The sequence below is a fragment of the Sminthopsis crassicaudata genome, chromosome 4 (assembly GCF_048593235.1).
Source record: "Sminthopsis crassicaudata isolate SCR6 chromosome 4, ASM4859323v1, whole genome shotgun sequence".
Classification (NCBI taxonomy): Eukaryota; Metazoa; Chordata; class Mammalia; order Dasyuromorphia; family Dasyuridae; genus Sminthopsis; species Sminthopsis crassicaudata.
The window spans coordinates 326,866,858-326,885,161 of record NC_133620.1 but is presented as its reverse complement, the minus strand read 5'-3'; the positions used below and the strand labels follow the sequence as shown (position 1 = coordinate 326,885,161).

At 31.2% G+C, this 18,304-nt stretch overlaps 1 protein-coding gene across 1 annotated transcript in view; it reads left to right on the top strand.

The window, feature by feature from the left end:
* The window catches only part of LOC141538798 (ABC-type organic anion transporter ABCA8-like), a 104,682-nt gene that overhangs the window by 44,233 nt on the left and 42,145 nt on the right, over positions 1 to 18,304 (top strand). The window contains 8 exon segments of the mRNA XM_074260614.1: positions 936 to 1,111; positions 1,316 to 1,435; positions 1,667 to 1,805; positions 2,450 to 2,540; positions 7,207 to 7,346; positions 8,698 to 8,817; positions 10,465 to 10,666; positions 13,557 to 13,723. Coding sequence (XP_074116715.1) covers positions 936 to 1,111; positions 1,316 to 1,435; positions 1,667 to 1,805; positions 2,450 to 2,540; positions 7,207 to 7,346; positions 8,698 to 8,817; positions 10,465 to 10,666; positions 13,557 to 13,723 — 1,155 coding nt within the window.

Here is an 18,304-nt window from a genome sequence, read left to right as displayed (position 1 = left end):
AGTTTGGCAACTTGATGTTGCTATGGGGAGCAAGAAAGGGAAAAGAGAAACAGAAAACTCTGTGGTTTTGAATCTGGGTGATTGAAATGATGGTAGTAATTTTGACAGAAATAAGGAAATTTGAAGGAAATAAGGATTTTAGAAGGAAGATCTCGACATATTGGTTTTGATATAACAATGGGACACCTAGGTGGAGTTGCAGCAGGAAGTAGGCAGGAGACAGGTGAATATGTAGATATGAGAGTCATCTACCCAGATATGACAATTAAATTCATAGGAAAGGATCATAGTATGAAGAGAACATAGAGAAAAGAGAAAATGAAAGTGTTCTAAATTGGGGAGAGACCTAGGCACATTGTCAAAGAGTAGAGAGGGAAATTAATAGAGACTGAACAAGAGGAGAAGACAAAGGAGAGAGACAGAGAGACAGAGACAGGGAGACAGGGAGGCAGAGAGAGGCAGAGAGACAGAGACAGGGAGACAGGGAGGCAGAGAGAGACAGAGGGAGACAGAGAGAGAGATAGAGACAGATACAAACACAGAGAAAGATAGGGAAGGAGAGAGAGAAAGAAAGGCAAACAGATACAAGCAGAAAGAGCAGAATGAGACTGAATGGAAGAAGACTGATTTAAAAGATGACTGATTTAAAAGATGAGGTATTATTGAGAGATTAACTAACTTGATTTACTTAATCTAAATTAATCAAGTTAGTTAATCTCTCAACGATACCTCATCTTTTAAACAAAGGAGGTAAGGCCTCTCCTAGTTATGACATTTTGTGACTACATTAAGTTAATCGAGGATCTCTCAACTGACAAGTTTTGCAGTCCATTACTTACAAAATAATGCATACAGTGAAATGTTTTTCCAAATGAACAAAATCTAGAATGTAGCACAATATCTTAATATTTAAATTATTTAAATGTCATTTATAGGATCTGCTAGCATCTATAATAACAACCTCTCTGAAATGACGGACTTAAAAGAAATCAGGCTGATCAGTGGTGTTTGCCCACAATTTAACATACATATTGATTTCCTTACTGTGAGAGAAAACCTCAGACTGTATGCTAAAATCAAAGGGGTTGCACCAAAAATGGTGGAGCAGGAGGTAGGTAAACATTTTAGAATTTATAAAATGGTGAGACTTCATTCATGGAAATATGGCTATTTTTGTTCAATTATCTATATACAAGTCAATTTAGGCAGGGAGAGCCTGGAATAAATTTATCTACATGTAAAGGATAGTGAGAAGAAAGAGGTTAATCTTAAAGCAATTTCAGTTTTTTTAAACTTGGTCTTCTCTCTTGGTTAGGTGGAAAGAGTTTGCCTGGAATTAGAAATGAAAAATATTCAAGATACTTTTGCTACTAATCTAAGTGGTGGACAGAAAAGGAAGCTGACCTTTGGTATTGCCATTTTAGGAGATCCTAAGGTAAGTGGGATTAAATTTTAGAGGGTTTCAAAATGAAGAAAATGAAACTTCTGATATTCTTCCTTTGTGATTAGAAAAATATAAAAAAGGAACCTACTAGGAAATGAAATATAATCTTTTCAGATTTTCTTTTACACACACACACACACATTTTAAGATTTTTATGCTGCTTTCCAAAAAAAGTCTCACTTTCGATCAAAAAGTAATTTTATTTGCTTTCATCATCTACAGGTATTGTTGTTGGATGAACCAACTGCTGGATTAGATCCTTTTTCACGGCACCAAGTATGGCACCTCTTAAAGGAGCGCAAAGAAAACCATGTGATCCTCTTCAGTACCCAGTTTATGGATGAGGCTGATCTTCTTGCTGGTGACACTTGATTTTTTTTCTCTTTACTCTCATCAAGAATCTGAGGAATCAGAGAAGCATGGATCAGGGTCACGTTTATATTGGGAAACACAGTGATAAAAGATAAGAGGTTAAGAAAGTCTTTTTCCATATATTAAATGTCTACAGTATGGTAACACTGTCATTTCCAACAGTATATTGATGACTTCATCAATGTACTAAATCTGAAAGTTTGTTCATTTATTGCAAATTTTCTTGGCAAGCAATATAAGGGGAAAAAAAGAATTGTATTTTTTTTTCTTTTTTATGAGAGCAATTTCAAAACTATAGGCCATATTGTTTCATATCCAATTGAAATTTTTACTATTTCCAAAATATCTGGCTTGATATTTTGCCCTCTTTCCCTCAGACTGAATCTTCCCAAATTGTTTTGGATAGTACAAAAGTATCCTAGAAGTTATGATTAGCTTTCTTAGGCTTCATATTAAATCCTGTAATTTTATAACTGTTATATTCAATTCAGTAAGATCTCAGAGCTCATCACTTTCAGATGATTTTATTAGTTCCACCATATTCTTCCTACCCTCCTACCACCTTATACTTAACATTTATAAATGAAATAACAACTTCTTAACTTATTTTATAATTGCTTTCTTTTTGCTCAGATTGGAAAGTCTTTATATCCAGTGGGAGACTGAAGTGTGCAGGTTCTTCTTTGTTTCTAAAGAGAAAATGGGGAATTGGCTATCACTTAAGGTACTATAACTTAGGGAAGCTTAAGGATTTGTGTATCAATATTTTTGGGGTTTTAAGGAATTTTGCTAATATAAAGGATATTCATTGAAGTTTGAAACATAAAATTTTAAGAAAAGGTGAAATATATGTATTTATTATTGTATATAGCAGAAACCAAGTATATGGAACTTATTACCAGTAACCAAATGTGAATAAAGTCTGCATTAGCCCTGAGAGGTCTCAGGTTCTGTATTCACCTCAAATAATCATTCTCAAAGTACACTAGTAAGAATTAAAGCTTTACTAAAACTATCAAGAGATATAAAGATTTTAGAAATTAAAAATCCCTGATAAGAAGCCAGATTTAATGACAGTCATGAAAAAATGTAGTATCATCAGACATGACTCCCCATCTGTCTCTTTATCTTGGATAGACACTTTTTCCAAGTCGTAATAGCAGTAGTCTGTGAGAATGGTAAAGAGTTTGGATCAAAACTCAAGAATCAAAAGAGTAAAAAAAACTTTCCCTCAGAATTTCTCCTCTCTCCCTTACCCAATAAAAATGACATCTCATCCTATGGGGAATTGGATCAATTGTAAAAATAATTTTTATTTTCTCATTAAAAAGGAGTGTTTCTATGAGAACATACTTTTTTATTAGAAGCTGAATCTCTTTTCTATTTGTGATGCAGCATTTCTCATACTGATTTATGTAAAAAAGAGGGACACTAAATGAGATTGCTACAGGGATCAACAAAAACCTAATACAAAGTACAAGAAAATTTTAGATAAATTCCTGAAGGATATGCCCACAATAGATAGAGGGTAGCTAGCATTACTAACCTTTTGAAGAGACTCTGGTCCTCACAAAACATTTCTTGTCATGTCTGTTAGGGAGAGAATATTTTTAAAAATAAAATACTGAATAAATAAAAATAATATTTTTAAAATTATTTTTAAAAAGATATATCTATCATTGATCTGACTCATGGTGATGTCTTTTGCAACCTTGCATTTTCATAAAAATTCTCCTTTTTTGTTTGAAAAAATGAAAATAGTTCTAGTTTGAGGATTTTTGTTAAATTAACAAGTATCTTATTATGAAGTTTAACATACTTTTCTGCTTATACCTGGGCAGTTAGATAGCATAGTAGATAGAGTACTTAGAGTACTGGTCTTGAAGTCTGAAAAACTCATCTTCATGAGTTCAAATCCAACTTCAATCTAGCTGCTCCTCTATCCACTCTGCCACCTAGATGCCCCTCTATTTCATTTCTTGCTGAAAGATCCCTGTTATTTCAAAACCTCCAATGTTCTATTCATCATACTTCCTGGAACCAGGGCTCAACAGCTAATAAAATAGTAATTTATAATTTAATACAAAGTTGCATAACAAAAATATAGTCTATTTTCCACAAAAATCTATGTTCAATATTTGTATCCCATAATAATATGAGATTTGTCTTCTGTTTTCTTAATAAATTTAAATAGGATATTCATGCTGATATCAACTAGTCAAATTAGCAGTGAACAAAGAATAAGACTACCCCTACCTTTAAATCATCCTATCTACTTCATGCCATAGAATCATAGATCTATTTCTGAGGTCATGTAGTTTTACAGATAAGAAAATTGAGGCCTAAAGAGGATTAGTAAATATTTTTTACTAAATCATAGTTAATATTAGGCAAAGGGCAAAAGCAAGATTTGAACAGATGCACCAACTAAAGTAATCCTTCTGCTATATCACCTTCTGATTCCTTACCATAAGCCATGAGAAATCATCAATAAATATTCATTAAGTTTCATTATTTTTGAAGCTACTACATTTTGGAGTAACTAACTTCAAAGAATAGTAAATCTGCTTGAAGGATTCAAGAGAGAGATAGATAGGTGTTCTTCAATCATTCAATCATGACCAATTTTTTGTGACACCAGAAATTATGTACTATAGTACTTCAGGTCCTTTTATCTTCCACTTTCTCTCAAAGTCTATTCAAATTCATATCCATTGTCTCTGTGACATCATCTATCCCTTTCATCAGCTGTTATCCCCTTTTTCTTTTTCTTTTTTCTTCAATTTTTCCTAACATCAAGATCTTTTCCAATGAGTCCCATATTCTCAGCTTCAACATTCCTAAATTTTTTCTTTCTTATTTAATTTTGCATTTTTTCTCAATAGTATTTTATTTATCCAAGTACATATAAAGATAGTTTTCAAAATTCATTTTTTGTAAAATTTCATGTTTCATATTTTTTCTCCCTCCTTCTTCTACCTCCTCTCTCCCTAAGACAGAAAGCAATCTGCTAAAGGTCAAACATGTACAATTCTTTTAAATATATTTGCATATTTGTCATGTTGTGAAAGAAAAATCATATCAAAAGGGAAAAAACGTATGAGAAAGAAAAAGCAAACAACAAACAAAAAAAAGTGAAAATACTATATTTTGATCCATATTCAGTCTTTATAGTTTTCTCTCTGAATATAAATGGCATTTTCAATAACAAGTCTATTAGCATTGCTGAGAAAAGCTAAGGCTATCATTGTTGATCATCACAAAATCTTGCTTGTTTCTGCATACAATTTTCTGGTTCTTCCTACTTCACTCAGTATCAGTTTGTGTAAGTCTTTCTAGGTTTTTCTGAAACTAGTCTGCTCATTATTTCTTATAGAACAGTAATACTGAATTAATTTCTTTTAAGTATTGACTGATTTGATCTTCTCGCTGTCCAAGGGTCTCTCAAAAATCTTCTCTAGTATCACAATTCAAAAATGTTCATTCTGCAGAGTTAAACTTTCTTTATAATCCAAGGAGATTTTAAATAGTTTAGAAAAATACCCTTTTCCCCAAATCCCCAATATGAATGCAATTTTTGCCTTTTGCTTTGATTTTTAAGTAAACAGAGGATTCGTTCCCTATAATAACAATAGTAGCTATCATTTATATCCTGCTTTAAGGTTTGTAAAGTCCATTATGTGTGTGTGTATGTATGTATATATATATATATATATATATATATATATATATATATATATATATATATATATATTATCCTCATTACATAGATGAAGAAGCTGTGATTCAGTTAGGTTAAATGCTTTTTCCAGGCTTACACATATCTCAGTGTTTTTTAATACAAATTAACCTGCCACTCAAGTGAGGAAAACTCACCTTACCTTCATTTAAAGAAGTAGTATGTTCCATAAATAATGAATGATTAACTAGATTATTTGCAAAGAGAAAAATAAAATAGGTCATCTATATGTGGATATCTTAGAATCATCTCTGTTTATCACTTTTTGAGAAGTAGATTGAACAAGGAAAGAACTTTTTACAACTATATTTTCATTAATTCAACTAAATTCAACAAATATTTATCATGTGGCTCCTGTGTTCAGAGCTACCAGCCTGAAGGAATAAGGACCATAGGATTATTAATTATTACTCTCATGAAGACATTATCTAAATGGAGTTTATAGCTCATAGAAAGTAAAGAAAGAAGGATATAGGATTAGATGAAGAAAGGAAGGAAGGAAGGAAGGAAGGAAGGAAGGAAGGAAGGAAGGAAGGAAGGAAGGAAGGAAGGAAGGAAGGAAGGAAGGAAGGAAGGAAGGAAGGAAGGAAGGAAGGAAGGAAGGAAGGAAGGAAGGAAGGAAGGAGGGAAGGAAGGAAGGAAGGAAGGAAGGAGGGAAGGAAGGAAGGAAGGAGGGAAGGAAGGAAGGAAGGAAGGAAGGAAGGAAGGAAGGAAGGAAGGAAGGAAGGAAGGAAGGAAGGAAGGAAGGAAGGAAGGAAGGAAGGAAGGAAGGAAGGAAAGGAAAGGAGAAAACAAATATTTTAAAGTACCTACTATGTGCCAAACACTGTGCTAAGTATATTACAGATATTGTCTCATTTGATCCTTACAACAATCTTAGGAGATGAGTTATCATTATCATCATTTTATAGATGAGGAAACTAAGGCAAGAAAGAGATTACGTGACTTGTTCATGGTTAAACAGTTAATGAATACCTGAGGCTAGATTTTTAGTTATTTCTTACTGACTCCAGGCCCAATGCTCTATCCATATCATCACTTCTGAACCTCTATGAACTACAAAATTTTACAATGTTCTTTTGCAGAGAAGGGCTTCAGAAGAGCCAGACTGGGAAACATAATAATAGAAATGGGCTTTAAAGAAGGAGTGCAAATTCATTGGTAATTGGAGAAAATTCATTACTATCTATTATATTTCCTTAGAAATTCTTAAGTCAGATTTGGAATACTTGACAAATAATTTTGTCAGGACAAAAGGTCAGAAATGCATGATGAATGCATGATGACAAAAGAAAAAATAATATAATAAAGTGATAGGGATTGGAAAAGATGACCTGGAGGTCCCATTCAAGAATAGGATAATATAATTATATGAAAAATTATTGGATGACAGTTATATGATGAAGTTTACAAGTTATTATCCTAGTTCTTTAATAAGATTATTTCTGCTCTCCTTCCTTCCCTCAAATGATCATTTCTCATAGTCTGGGTTTCGTTTTGTTTACGCTTTTTTTAATCTTTTAAATAGCCTAGCAAAATGTTATGAACAGAACATTTAATTTTTCTAAGATTATAGTGGCAATGATAGAGACAATACAAATATAAGACAAATACAAATAAGTTATATCTATTTTTCTTCATAATATTTCAGTTTGCACAAAAATGAATCTTGTGACTCAGAGAGAATAACATCACTCATTAAACATCACATTCCTGATGCCAAATTAACTGCAGAAAGTGAAGAAAAGCTGGTATACACATTGCCCTTAGAAAGGACAGCTTCATTTGCAGGTAACATAATAAATCTATTTAAAAATGAAATCTAGAAATAATACTAATATGAAAAAATAAATTTGGGAGTCAATTCATGTGAATAAGAATGAAAGATTATTATTTGAAAAGACATTGGCAGATTTAATTATGTCCTGAGAAAGTTGATCATGATGGTTAGGGAATTTAAAATTGTTAAATTTATAAGGATAAATTGAAGAAATGAAATATTTTTACTTTAGAGGGGAGAAGACTCAGAAGAGGTATATGATAGCTATAGTAAAGACTTTGAAGCACTACTGGTAGGCTGATTGTTGTCCTTTGTTGTAGAGGAGGGCCAAAATGACATCACTATATTAGAGTCAAGTTAGTGTGTCTGACTGTGGCTGATTAGACCAATACAAATGTGTAATGTGCTGCCACAGGTCAGAAACAAATAGTCCCTATGAACATTTGGGGTGGCTTCCCTAACTTTGTGCATCTTACACATTTTTTCCTGAGCCAATTTACTTCTCCTGTGCTCTATGAGCTATCATATATCTCCTCTGAATCTTCTCCCCTCTAAAGTAAAAATATTTCATTTCTTCAATTTATCCTTATAAATTTAACAGTTTAAAATTCCCTAACCATCATGATCAACTTTTTCAGGACATAATTAAAGCTGCCAATGTCTTTTCAAATAACAATTTTTCTCTGATGAGAGCATGCCATGCTGAGCAGTCCTGTGCCAGTGTCTTCCATGTCATATAATCAAGTCCAAAGCTTTTGAGAGAGACTTCGAGAGTGTCCTTGTATTGCTTTTTCTAATCATCTTGCCTTGTGTGAGTTCTCCATAAGATAATCTTTTTAGCAAACATTTGAATGCCAAATGAAGCACTACTATGTGAAAGAGGAATTGAACTTCTAAAAATTCTCAAAGGGCAAAATCTAATGAGAAAAGGTTTCCAAAACAGATTTTGATTTCATACATGGGAAAATTTGTTGATTTCCAAAACAGTCCAAAAATAAGTTGTATAACTTTAAAAGATAGTGAGTTTCTCATTACAAACTGATTTGAATTGGATATTATACTTTAAATGAGTTCTTGCAAGTTTGAAATATGTAACTATTGAGATGCTATAAATATTTGGAGTAATATATTTAAAGGTAGTTATTTCTTACTACTCTCTGGTAAAATACTTTCAATTAACTACCTTTAAGTATGATATACTTTGAATATCATAAAAATATTTTAGATCTAATACATTATTTTGAGGGAAAGTTTTCTATAGAAAAAAATTTCATTCCAAATGCCTATTCTTATTGATAATTATACTTATTATTATGCTTAATAAAGTTTTATAATTTTTAACCTGTTTCTGGCATTCTTTAGACCTTTACAGTGATCTTGATAATTATGCTGACCAAGGCATTATGAATTATGGTGTTTCCATGACAACTCTGACTGAGGTCTTCTTGAAACTCGAAGGAAAAACAGTAACTGATGAATCAGGTAAAAGTGTATTCAGATTTTAAGAGCTCCAACCTAAGACCCAAAGCAATGAATGTACTTCTCCATGACCTGACCACCTTTCCCCTGACCAACAACATAGTATCTAGCTAATTATAACACTCATAGTATTCAAAATAAGGCAATAATAGTTTACATCTCCCATCCATTTTCCAATATATACACACACACTGAAATTATCATTCAGTCATTTAGTAAGCACTTAACAGTCATACCCTATGCCAGGTGATGAGAGTGAAAAGACTTAGAAAAACATGGGTAGACTTGCACAAAACAGTGAAGAATGAAATGAGCTAAGTCAAGAGAATGTTGTATACAGTAACAGTAATATTATTTTAAGAACAACTTTGAATAACTAAGTCATTTTGACTATTAGATATACCCAAATTGACTACAAAGGACATTTGAAGGAAGATACTATCTGCATCTGGAGAAAGAATTGATAAATAGAAATATAAATAGAATTATGTGTGTATGATGTATGCATATATGTGTGTATGTATTATATATGTATTTATACAGATACACATTCATATTTGTATAATGGTAGCCATCTCAAAGGTGAGGGCAAAGGGGAAAAAGAAAGTTACATATTAAATGTATTATATATTTTAAAAGGAATAGCAAACTGTACATTATAGATTTGCAGTTTCATCTATAATTATTTTTTTTCTATTCTGTTATGGAAATGCTTATTTTATTTCTTAAATTCAGAATATAAAAATAATTTCTAAAAGAAGACAAAGACAAAACAGTTTCTACTCTAAAGGACTAACTTCCATCCTCATGGAAAGTTTCAGTTATATGAAACTAACTAAAGCAGCACCTTATTACTCCGACACTTTAATAGGATGGGGAAAACAATGAAACATTTAGAGTTAGCCACGTCAGTTCTTTTAAGCATCCCAAAATGCCATCACTCATAATAGTTAGCTGGAAGCAGATGGAAAATATTTGATTATATATTATATAATCAATATTATACAAATGGCAACAAACCAACTACTTCCCTCAAGATGATTACATTCTACTGAAGAGATATAATTATTTCAGTCCTATCTGATTCCTTGATACCCTATTTGGATTTTTTTTGGGGGAAAGATAACTAGGCTGGTTTTCCATTTCTTTCTCTAACTCATTTTACATATGAGATAATTAAGGCAAACAGGGTTAAGTGAGTTGCCCTGAGTCACACAGATAATAAGTATCTGAAGTTGAATTTGAACTCCGGTCTTCCTAATTCCAGGGCTGGTGCTCTTTCCACTGTGCCACAAATCTGCCTTTATAATATATATCTATTTCTAATTTGTGGAATCCAAAATTTTTAAAGAACTATAGCTTTTATATACATCTTACCTTCTCTACTAGAGCAAACTACTTGAAAATAGCAATGGTATTTCTGTTTTCACCCTTCACTATTTGTTTCCATATCTTGGAAATAGTAATGATGATTATTTAATTTAATTAAAATAATCATTATCTTCATTTTTGTCATCTGAATTGACACTATAAATAGAATATTTGAGACCTCTTTTTAGATATCACTAAGAAGTAATTCATTACATTTTGAATCTAATTTTATTTATAAGAAATTTATTTTGTCTTCTCCTTTTCTCAATGTGTGTGCAGATTTTGGCAGTTGTGAGCAGGAGCAAACAGAAGTCACTAGACATGTTGAAAACTTTGTTGAACCAGAGCAGTCTTTCTCTTCTATTCGTGGAGAAAAGATGGAGACAGTCAGTGGCATGGCTCTCTGGAAACAACAGATTTGTGCAATTGGAAGGGTTCGTCTCTTAAAATTAAAGCATGATGGGAAAGCTATTCTATCATTGTGAGTATCAGAATTCTTCTGATTTATTTAAGATATAAAAATATATTTTCAGTCTCTAAAATTTTTTCTTCTACTAAGTCCTATTATGATGCCTCATCATGGTGACCCTGAATTTTTGAAGTCTATATCAGCTCAACACGAGCTCTGGCTTTTTTTACCATGTTTAAAAAGGCTTAAGATCTAGTCCTGGCATCAGATTATCTCTGCTTTCTGAGGATCAGCAAATTGAGGAAAGAGATACTCCTCAGCAGTAAGCTGGTTGTATAGTGACCAATACTTTTGCCGTTAAACAAAGAAAAAAAAATCAGTTCTATAAAGCTTCTCCTCTCTTCTGCAATGATAATTGCAAGGTGGAGAATAAGGAGACAGTTGGTGCCAATAAATCAGTCTGTAGACCATTTTTAAACATTTTTAAACTTAGTTTGGTACTGTTACTACTTATAGTTGGTACTATATGTGAAATATATGTCCAGTGACCAACTAATGAACATAATGCAGAAGTAGTAAGTTGCATCAATCTTGATTCTCTCTGTAAACAAAAACAAAAGTCAGAAGGAAGTTTTAGTTAAAGGAAAAGTGGCTCAAGGGTTCTCCTGTATAAAGGAACAAATAAAGGATCTGGAAGATTTGGTTTTATTGAGCTTAAGGGCAACAAGAAATATCATTCCATGGGACATCTGATCATACCATATTGTAATACTTATGATAATCATTTGCCTCTCAAAAATATCATTATGAAAATAATTGCAGCTTATCTGCCAAATTTTTCAGAGGATCAAGAAGTTCATAAATTATAAGAATGATAAATCGAAAATGATAAATAAGATCCAGTTCAAATTTCCTTATTGATGATAAAGTTCTCTCTACATGCTCCTGTTTACAAATGACATTATGTTGATTGTATATAGCCTGTGAACATTTTAGGATTCTCTAAATGAGATCTCTAATCACTGAGTTTGGCTTAATTTTCCATACAAGAAAACTAAGTGGACAAAAAATGCCTGTTGTCCTCTCTATGATATAGAGTTGAATGAACATTCTAGAGTCCATTAGTATGTATATTTAGATAATGAATTCTAAAGTCTTTATGACATGGGAAACACTGGTACAGGATCACTAGCATGGTATGGTCTTAATAGAGAAGGCATTGTGCTTTTTGAGCAAAGCAGAATCAAATTAGACCAGAAGAAATGTGAGATGTGAGAGTTAAAGAAACCATCCAAAATGTTCATGGAGACTATTTGTGTCTGATCTGTGGCAGAGCATTCTGAGCTCATAGTAGTTTGATCAGCTACCATAACTCAATTCTAATATGGTGATGTCATTTTGTTCCTCTTCAAAAACAAAGGACAAGCCTCAGTTAAGATTTTGAAAAAGTACTAGAGTATACTATGAGTATGGAATCAAGCAAAAGGAGGAATGTAGACTGCATTACATTTAGATACTTTTTTAAGGACTACAAAATTCCCTCTGAAAAAAAAATGTCTTTTCAAGATTGTTTCTGACTATAAAGGTACAATCCTGTGATCATATGCTTTGCATTCATGTTGATATTCTCTTGACTAATGAACCCCAGAGAATAAAGAAGTTATAGTTCAATAAAAGGAGAATGCACAACTCATAATAAGAAAGTTAAGTAAAAAAGTTGAATGGCATTAATTGATCATGCACTCACAATTAAGTTATATATATATATATACATGTATATAATTATACTATATATAATTTTTAGTTATTCTTACACTGTACTATTCATGATAGACACAATTTTAAAAGACCATGTTAACATCAAAGGATGATAAAGTTGAGATTTTCTGTGCAGAACTTGTAAAGAATCTCTAAACTAAATCAATGATATTTATTGACTGCAACTGGAAGCTGGATGCTGGGAAGGAATGTGATAAATAGAAATAAAAGACTATAAATTATGAAAATGTTCTTCAAGAAAAGAGTCAGAAGTAAAATCATTACCTTTGGGAAATTGTGCAGCTCTTGATTGTGCAGCAATTTTAATACTCCTATACTGGTCTAGTGGTCTAATTTAACATCAATATTTCCCCCAGTAGCACTGAATAGTTGAATATCACAATTTCCAAAGACTTAAAATTCCAAGTGACCCAACAAGTAAAGGAAAAATTTACAGTTGGTGAGAGGAGAGTATAGTATTTTATCAATATTGACATATATAATCATAATCATAGTTAGCATTTATACAATACATTAAGAGAATTATGATATTCCCCACATGAAGTAGACCCAGCTCTGTGTTCTTTTTTGGGCTGTTTGAAATTCTACTATGCTGCCTTATAATCCTACTTTATGATTTGCAATTTCAGGAAGAAAGGAACCTGAACTAAAAGCCTTTCTTTAGTTTATATTAACCTCACCTGAACAAAACTTGACTAATGGAATAGAAATTTGAGCTTCCCAAAATGATGTAGATATTTGTCCAGCTAATCTAGCCATAGGTAAATCTCTCCTTTTCATGGAGTCCATTGTAAAGCCTCTAAATGTAGTATAATCTGTAACCCATTTGTTATAGTTGGCTCCAACTATTTGTAAATAATTAGAAATTGTTCCAAAGATTTTTTGTCATTCTTATCATTATTTTCTTTGAATGACTTTAATATTGTGTGTGTGTGCATATTTATGCCAATGATCAAATTCTGACTTAGTTTTGTATCCTCAAAGTATCAAATTACCTTTGCAGATGCATAATTTATTCAGATAAAACTCATAAGCTTGCTTTGTGGAAGGACTAGTATAAAACACTTTGTCAAGCATTTAATAGCCCTTTGAAAAAAGATGCTATAGTATATGGGGTTTTTTTTGACAGACAAGTAAAGAAAAACTTAATTACTACTTACATGTGATGTTTTCTTCTTTCTAGATTTTTGTTATTGGCAGTTACTTTGATACCTTTTGTTTTTGAACAAATAGTATTTCAAGTATTTCATCCTCTTGTTTCTTGGGAATTTTCTCCTGATATGTATTTCCTCTCCCCTGGACAGCAGCCAAAAATTCCTCTCAGCAGCCTATTGATTGTCAACAACACAGGTGAAGAAATTACATTACCATTTTAAAGTGGATGATTTTTAGTTTTAAATACACCTTTTCTAATTTCTCAGCATAACAATAGATTTATTATCTAATCCAAAGGTGTCTAAATATTTTTGATTATATACTCTTTCAACAAAATGTATATATGTATAAATATTTAGAATAAAGAGATAGGATGTATGATTTCACTAGCATCCAGAAGTCTAATGAGAGAGTTTTCTCTGCTTATGAAAGTATGTATCTTCTCTGTGACTTGTAACCTCAAAGCCCCAGAAAGTTAAGAAACTCACGCAAGATTATAAAGTTAGTATGTATCAGAAGTTACCTAACCCTAGATCTTTCTATCTCTGAGGCCAATTCTCCATACTTCTTCTTTAGTTACATTTAATTTAATTAAATTAAATACATTTAATTGAGAAGATTTTTTACATCATTAATATGCAAATTTTAAGAATTAACATGATTTATTTTATTTTTATTTCATACTATTCTCCCTCTAGAATATATGTTAGTAAAACAATGTGTGTATAATATATACAATATGCACATATATATTATGTACATATGTGTATAAAAAGAACATACATACACTTGTCTATGTTGCTTAAATTTTATTTGCCTCAATTTCCTCATCTGTAAAATAAGAATAATAATAGCACCTATATCCTGAGTTGTAGTGAAAATTAAATGAATGCTGACACATAGTAGGCTCTATATAAATATTAGTTATTACTATTACTACTACTATCATTATTATTCTTATTACATACCTATATGCTGCTGGACTATTGTGCCAATATATTTGTATTAATTAGAAATAGTTAATACCACTATATTTATATATTAATTATATATTTATTTGAAATATTCACATATATTGTTATATAAATATCTACATTATAAATATCCAACATATAAATTAAATAGGATATAAATGTGAAATAACAATTTAAAATTTTTATTAGTAGTATAAAAATTTTGATCCAACAATTGATAAAATAATATATTTTAATGATTAATGTTATTGAATATGCTTCATCATAATTTAAGTTTATGATATAGCCTGACAAAAGCCCAGTTCCTAGTTCTGTTTATTTCTTCATCTGGTTTACCATCTATTTCTTTTGCTGGTTGGTACTAGCAGAAGAACAGAATCCCTGATTTCAGTTATAGGAAATAGAGGACAGCTTTAGTTTTCAGCAGTCAGAGGGACTACAGAGAGTAAGATCATTTGCAAGACATTGTGACCAGAGGCTCCAGCCTACACTTTAAGAGTAGAAAGGGTGAGCCAGAGACAACCTCAAAAAATAACAAAAAGAATGATCTAAGCCTGGAGCATAATTCCCCATATCTTGGGACTGGCATTTGATCATACTAATAGCTGCTAAAAATAAAATAAAACAAATGATAATGACGATGATGATCAAGCAAAAGAGAAAGAATCCAACTTTTGATTGTTACTATGGGAATAGGGAAGATCTGGGTTCATATTAAAAGATAATGGAGTTTTTAAAAAGGCACTCTTAAACTTACATGAACCAATGCTAAGTGAAATGAATAGAATCGAAAGAACACTGACCGCAAAAAAAAAAGAAGATTATGCAATTATCAATGGCTCTTTTCACTAAGGAGGTAATTCAGGCAATTTCAATATACTTATGATGGAGAGAGCTACCTGCATCCAGAAAGAAGACTGCAGAAAGAATGTGAATCATATCATAATATTTTCACTTTTTTGTTGTTGTTTGCTTGCTTTTTGTTTTCTTTTTTTTCTGATTTTTCTTGTGCAACATGACAAATGTGAAAATATGTGTAAAAGAACTGCACTGCACATATTTTACATGTATTGGATTATTTGCCATGTAGGGAAGGGAGTGGAGTGAAGGGATGGGGAAATTTTCAATATGCAAAGGGGAATGTTGAAAACTATCTTTGCATATATTTTGAAAATTAAAAAAATATTATTTTTAAAAAGGGAAAAAGCCACTCCTTTTTCAAGCAAAAAAAAAAAAGAATTCTTAGAAGAACTTTTAAAAGAATTTTTTAAATCAAATAAGAGAGACTGAGGAAAAATTAGAAGAAAAAAAAAGAAAAATGCAAGAAAATCAAGAAAATTACAAAAATTAAGTTAACCAACTTGAAAGAGAAAACCAAATCTCTAAAAACTAAAATTGGGCAAAGAGAATATCATATGATGTTCTAAGATGCAAAGAAATGATAAAAGACATTTTCTTAAATTAAAAAGGACAAGATTTATGACAACTAAAATTTTAATTTAAAATAATCAAAACTATTTATTTTATGCTTCAAAAATGCTCTAACCTTATAATATGGCTGAAGGTCTGATACTATTAAATTGGCTTCTTTTATATCTTTTTCCCCTGATTTCTTTGAAATTCCTGATCTTCTATTCTTCTAATTGAATTTTATTATTTTTTTCTAATTTGGTAAAATGTTTCTAGTAATTTAATTGAGATGGCATTATATAAATAGATTAGTTAGATAACATTGTCATTAAAATATTATGCCAACCTTACCTACCAATGAACAATAAACATTAATTATTTAGATCTAACTTTATTTTTCTATAAAGTGTTTTATGTTCATATTTGTATATGTGTGAGTTCATTCCATTCACATTCTAGGTTATAATTATTTGTTGTATATTTTCCCTCCTTCCTATTTTTCCTATTCATCTTTTTCACCCTACTCCTCTCCCTCTTAACTCCTCAACTTTACTTTTATCTGGTATTTTGATTTTCTATTCCTTAAGTTATCCACCCCTCTAAGAATCTCTCTTTTATCTTCTCCCCCCACCCTATTCCCTTACCCTATTACTTCTTTTTAAATTTAATATGATTTTATGCCCTTCTGTATGTATATGTTGTTCCCTCTTTAACCCATTGCAAATGAGAGTAAGGTTTCAGCTTTGACCTGTTCTTCCCTCTATTAGTTTTTTATGTCTTTATCTAGTTTTCATTTTTTACCTCATTTATATGAGATAATCAGTACTTTCTATCTTTCCCTACATTTTGAGTTTTTTTTAAGAATCACCCTACCAGCTCAACCCAAGCATTTCTTTCAAACTATCCAAATAAAAATGACTATCATAAAAGAACTAATAACATTTTCATACATAAGATATAAATTATTAGACTTTTTTGAGTTCCTTAAAATTTGTATTTAATGTTTACTCTGGATGTTATATGTTCATTTTTCCTTAAGCTCTGCTTTTTCTCACAAATATCTGAAAGCCTTTCATTTTGTTAAATATCCATTTTGTTGTTGTGGATTGTTCAGGATTCCACTTAATTTTGCTGGGTGAGTTACTCCAGCTCGTTTGCTCTACAAAATATAGTATTCTAAGATATATGATCCTTCAATGAAGCTGCTGGTCTGGTGTAATTTTTATTGTAGTTCCACAATATTTAAATTGTTTTTTCTTGTTGTTTCTAATATTTTCTCCTTAACCTGGGAACTTTGAAACTTGCTAGGATATTTTGTAAGTTTTCCTCCTGGGACCTCTTTCATGTGGTGATTCAGGTGGTGATTTCTATTTCTGCTTTGTCCTTCTTGTTCTAGAACTGCAGAGTAATTTCCCTCAATAATCTTTTAACATCACATCAAGAGCCTTTTTATTTAATATAATTTTGAGGCTGTCCAATATTTCCATATTATTTTTCCTCAAACTGTCTCTAGATCAGTTGTCATTTTTTGAAAAGAACCATGCATCAGAATTGATCACTGCATAATCTTGTTGTTGAGGGCAATGTTCTCCTGGTTTTATTCATTTCACTTAGCATCAGTTCATGTAAGTTTAAGAGCGGCTTTTTTAAACTTAAATGCAAAATTCTTTGGTATAAATAAAACATTCAGCCAATAAAGAAGAAATGCAAAAAGTGGGGGGAAACTTTTATAAACAATCTCTCACTTAGAATATGATTGGGTTGAGATACTCTGGTATATGGAAATGATAAGCTGGTTGGTTTAGAAAAACATGGAAAATAGTGTAGTCTACATATATGTACGTTTATCAATATCATTGTATATGTTGCTTATATATGTGTATATTTATATATTATGTATATATATTTACATGTGTGTGTATTTGTGTATATATACATCCATGCCTAATTATAGCCTTCTTTGGGCAAATAAAGAAGGGGGGGTGGGAAATAAAGGATAAAGTGCACAGCAGAGAACAAAAGAAAACCTAAAAGGAAGCAAAGCAAGCCTGGATGGCCATGGAAACAATCTGTGGTAAATATTATATAGGTTTTCTTGACATGGAAAAATATTACTTTATATTGAATCAATCTTCTCGTTTTCTACTGTATACATGACAATCTTTTTTCCTCTATTATTTCATATTTAAATTTTCTATGTTGCATTTAAGCTTAAAATAAATAAATTATAAAATAAAATAAAATATAAAAAATATTTTTAACATTTACCTAAACTAGTTAAATATTAAAAAAAAAATCTAACATTATATGTGGTGTTCCACAACCATAAATATCTTTTCAAAGAAGTGAGAAAAAATGTTTTACTATATCTTCCTTGGAACTTTGCTTGGTT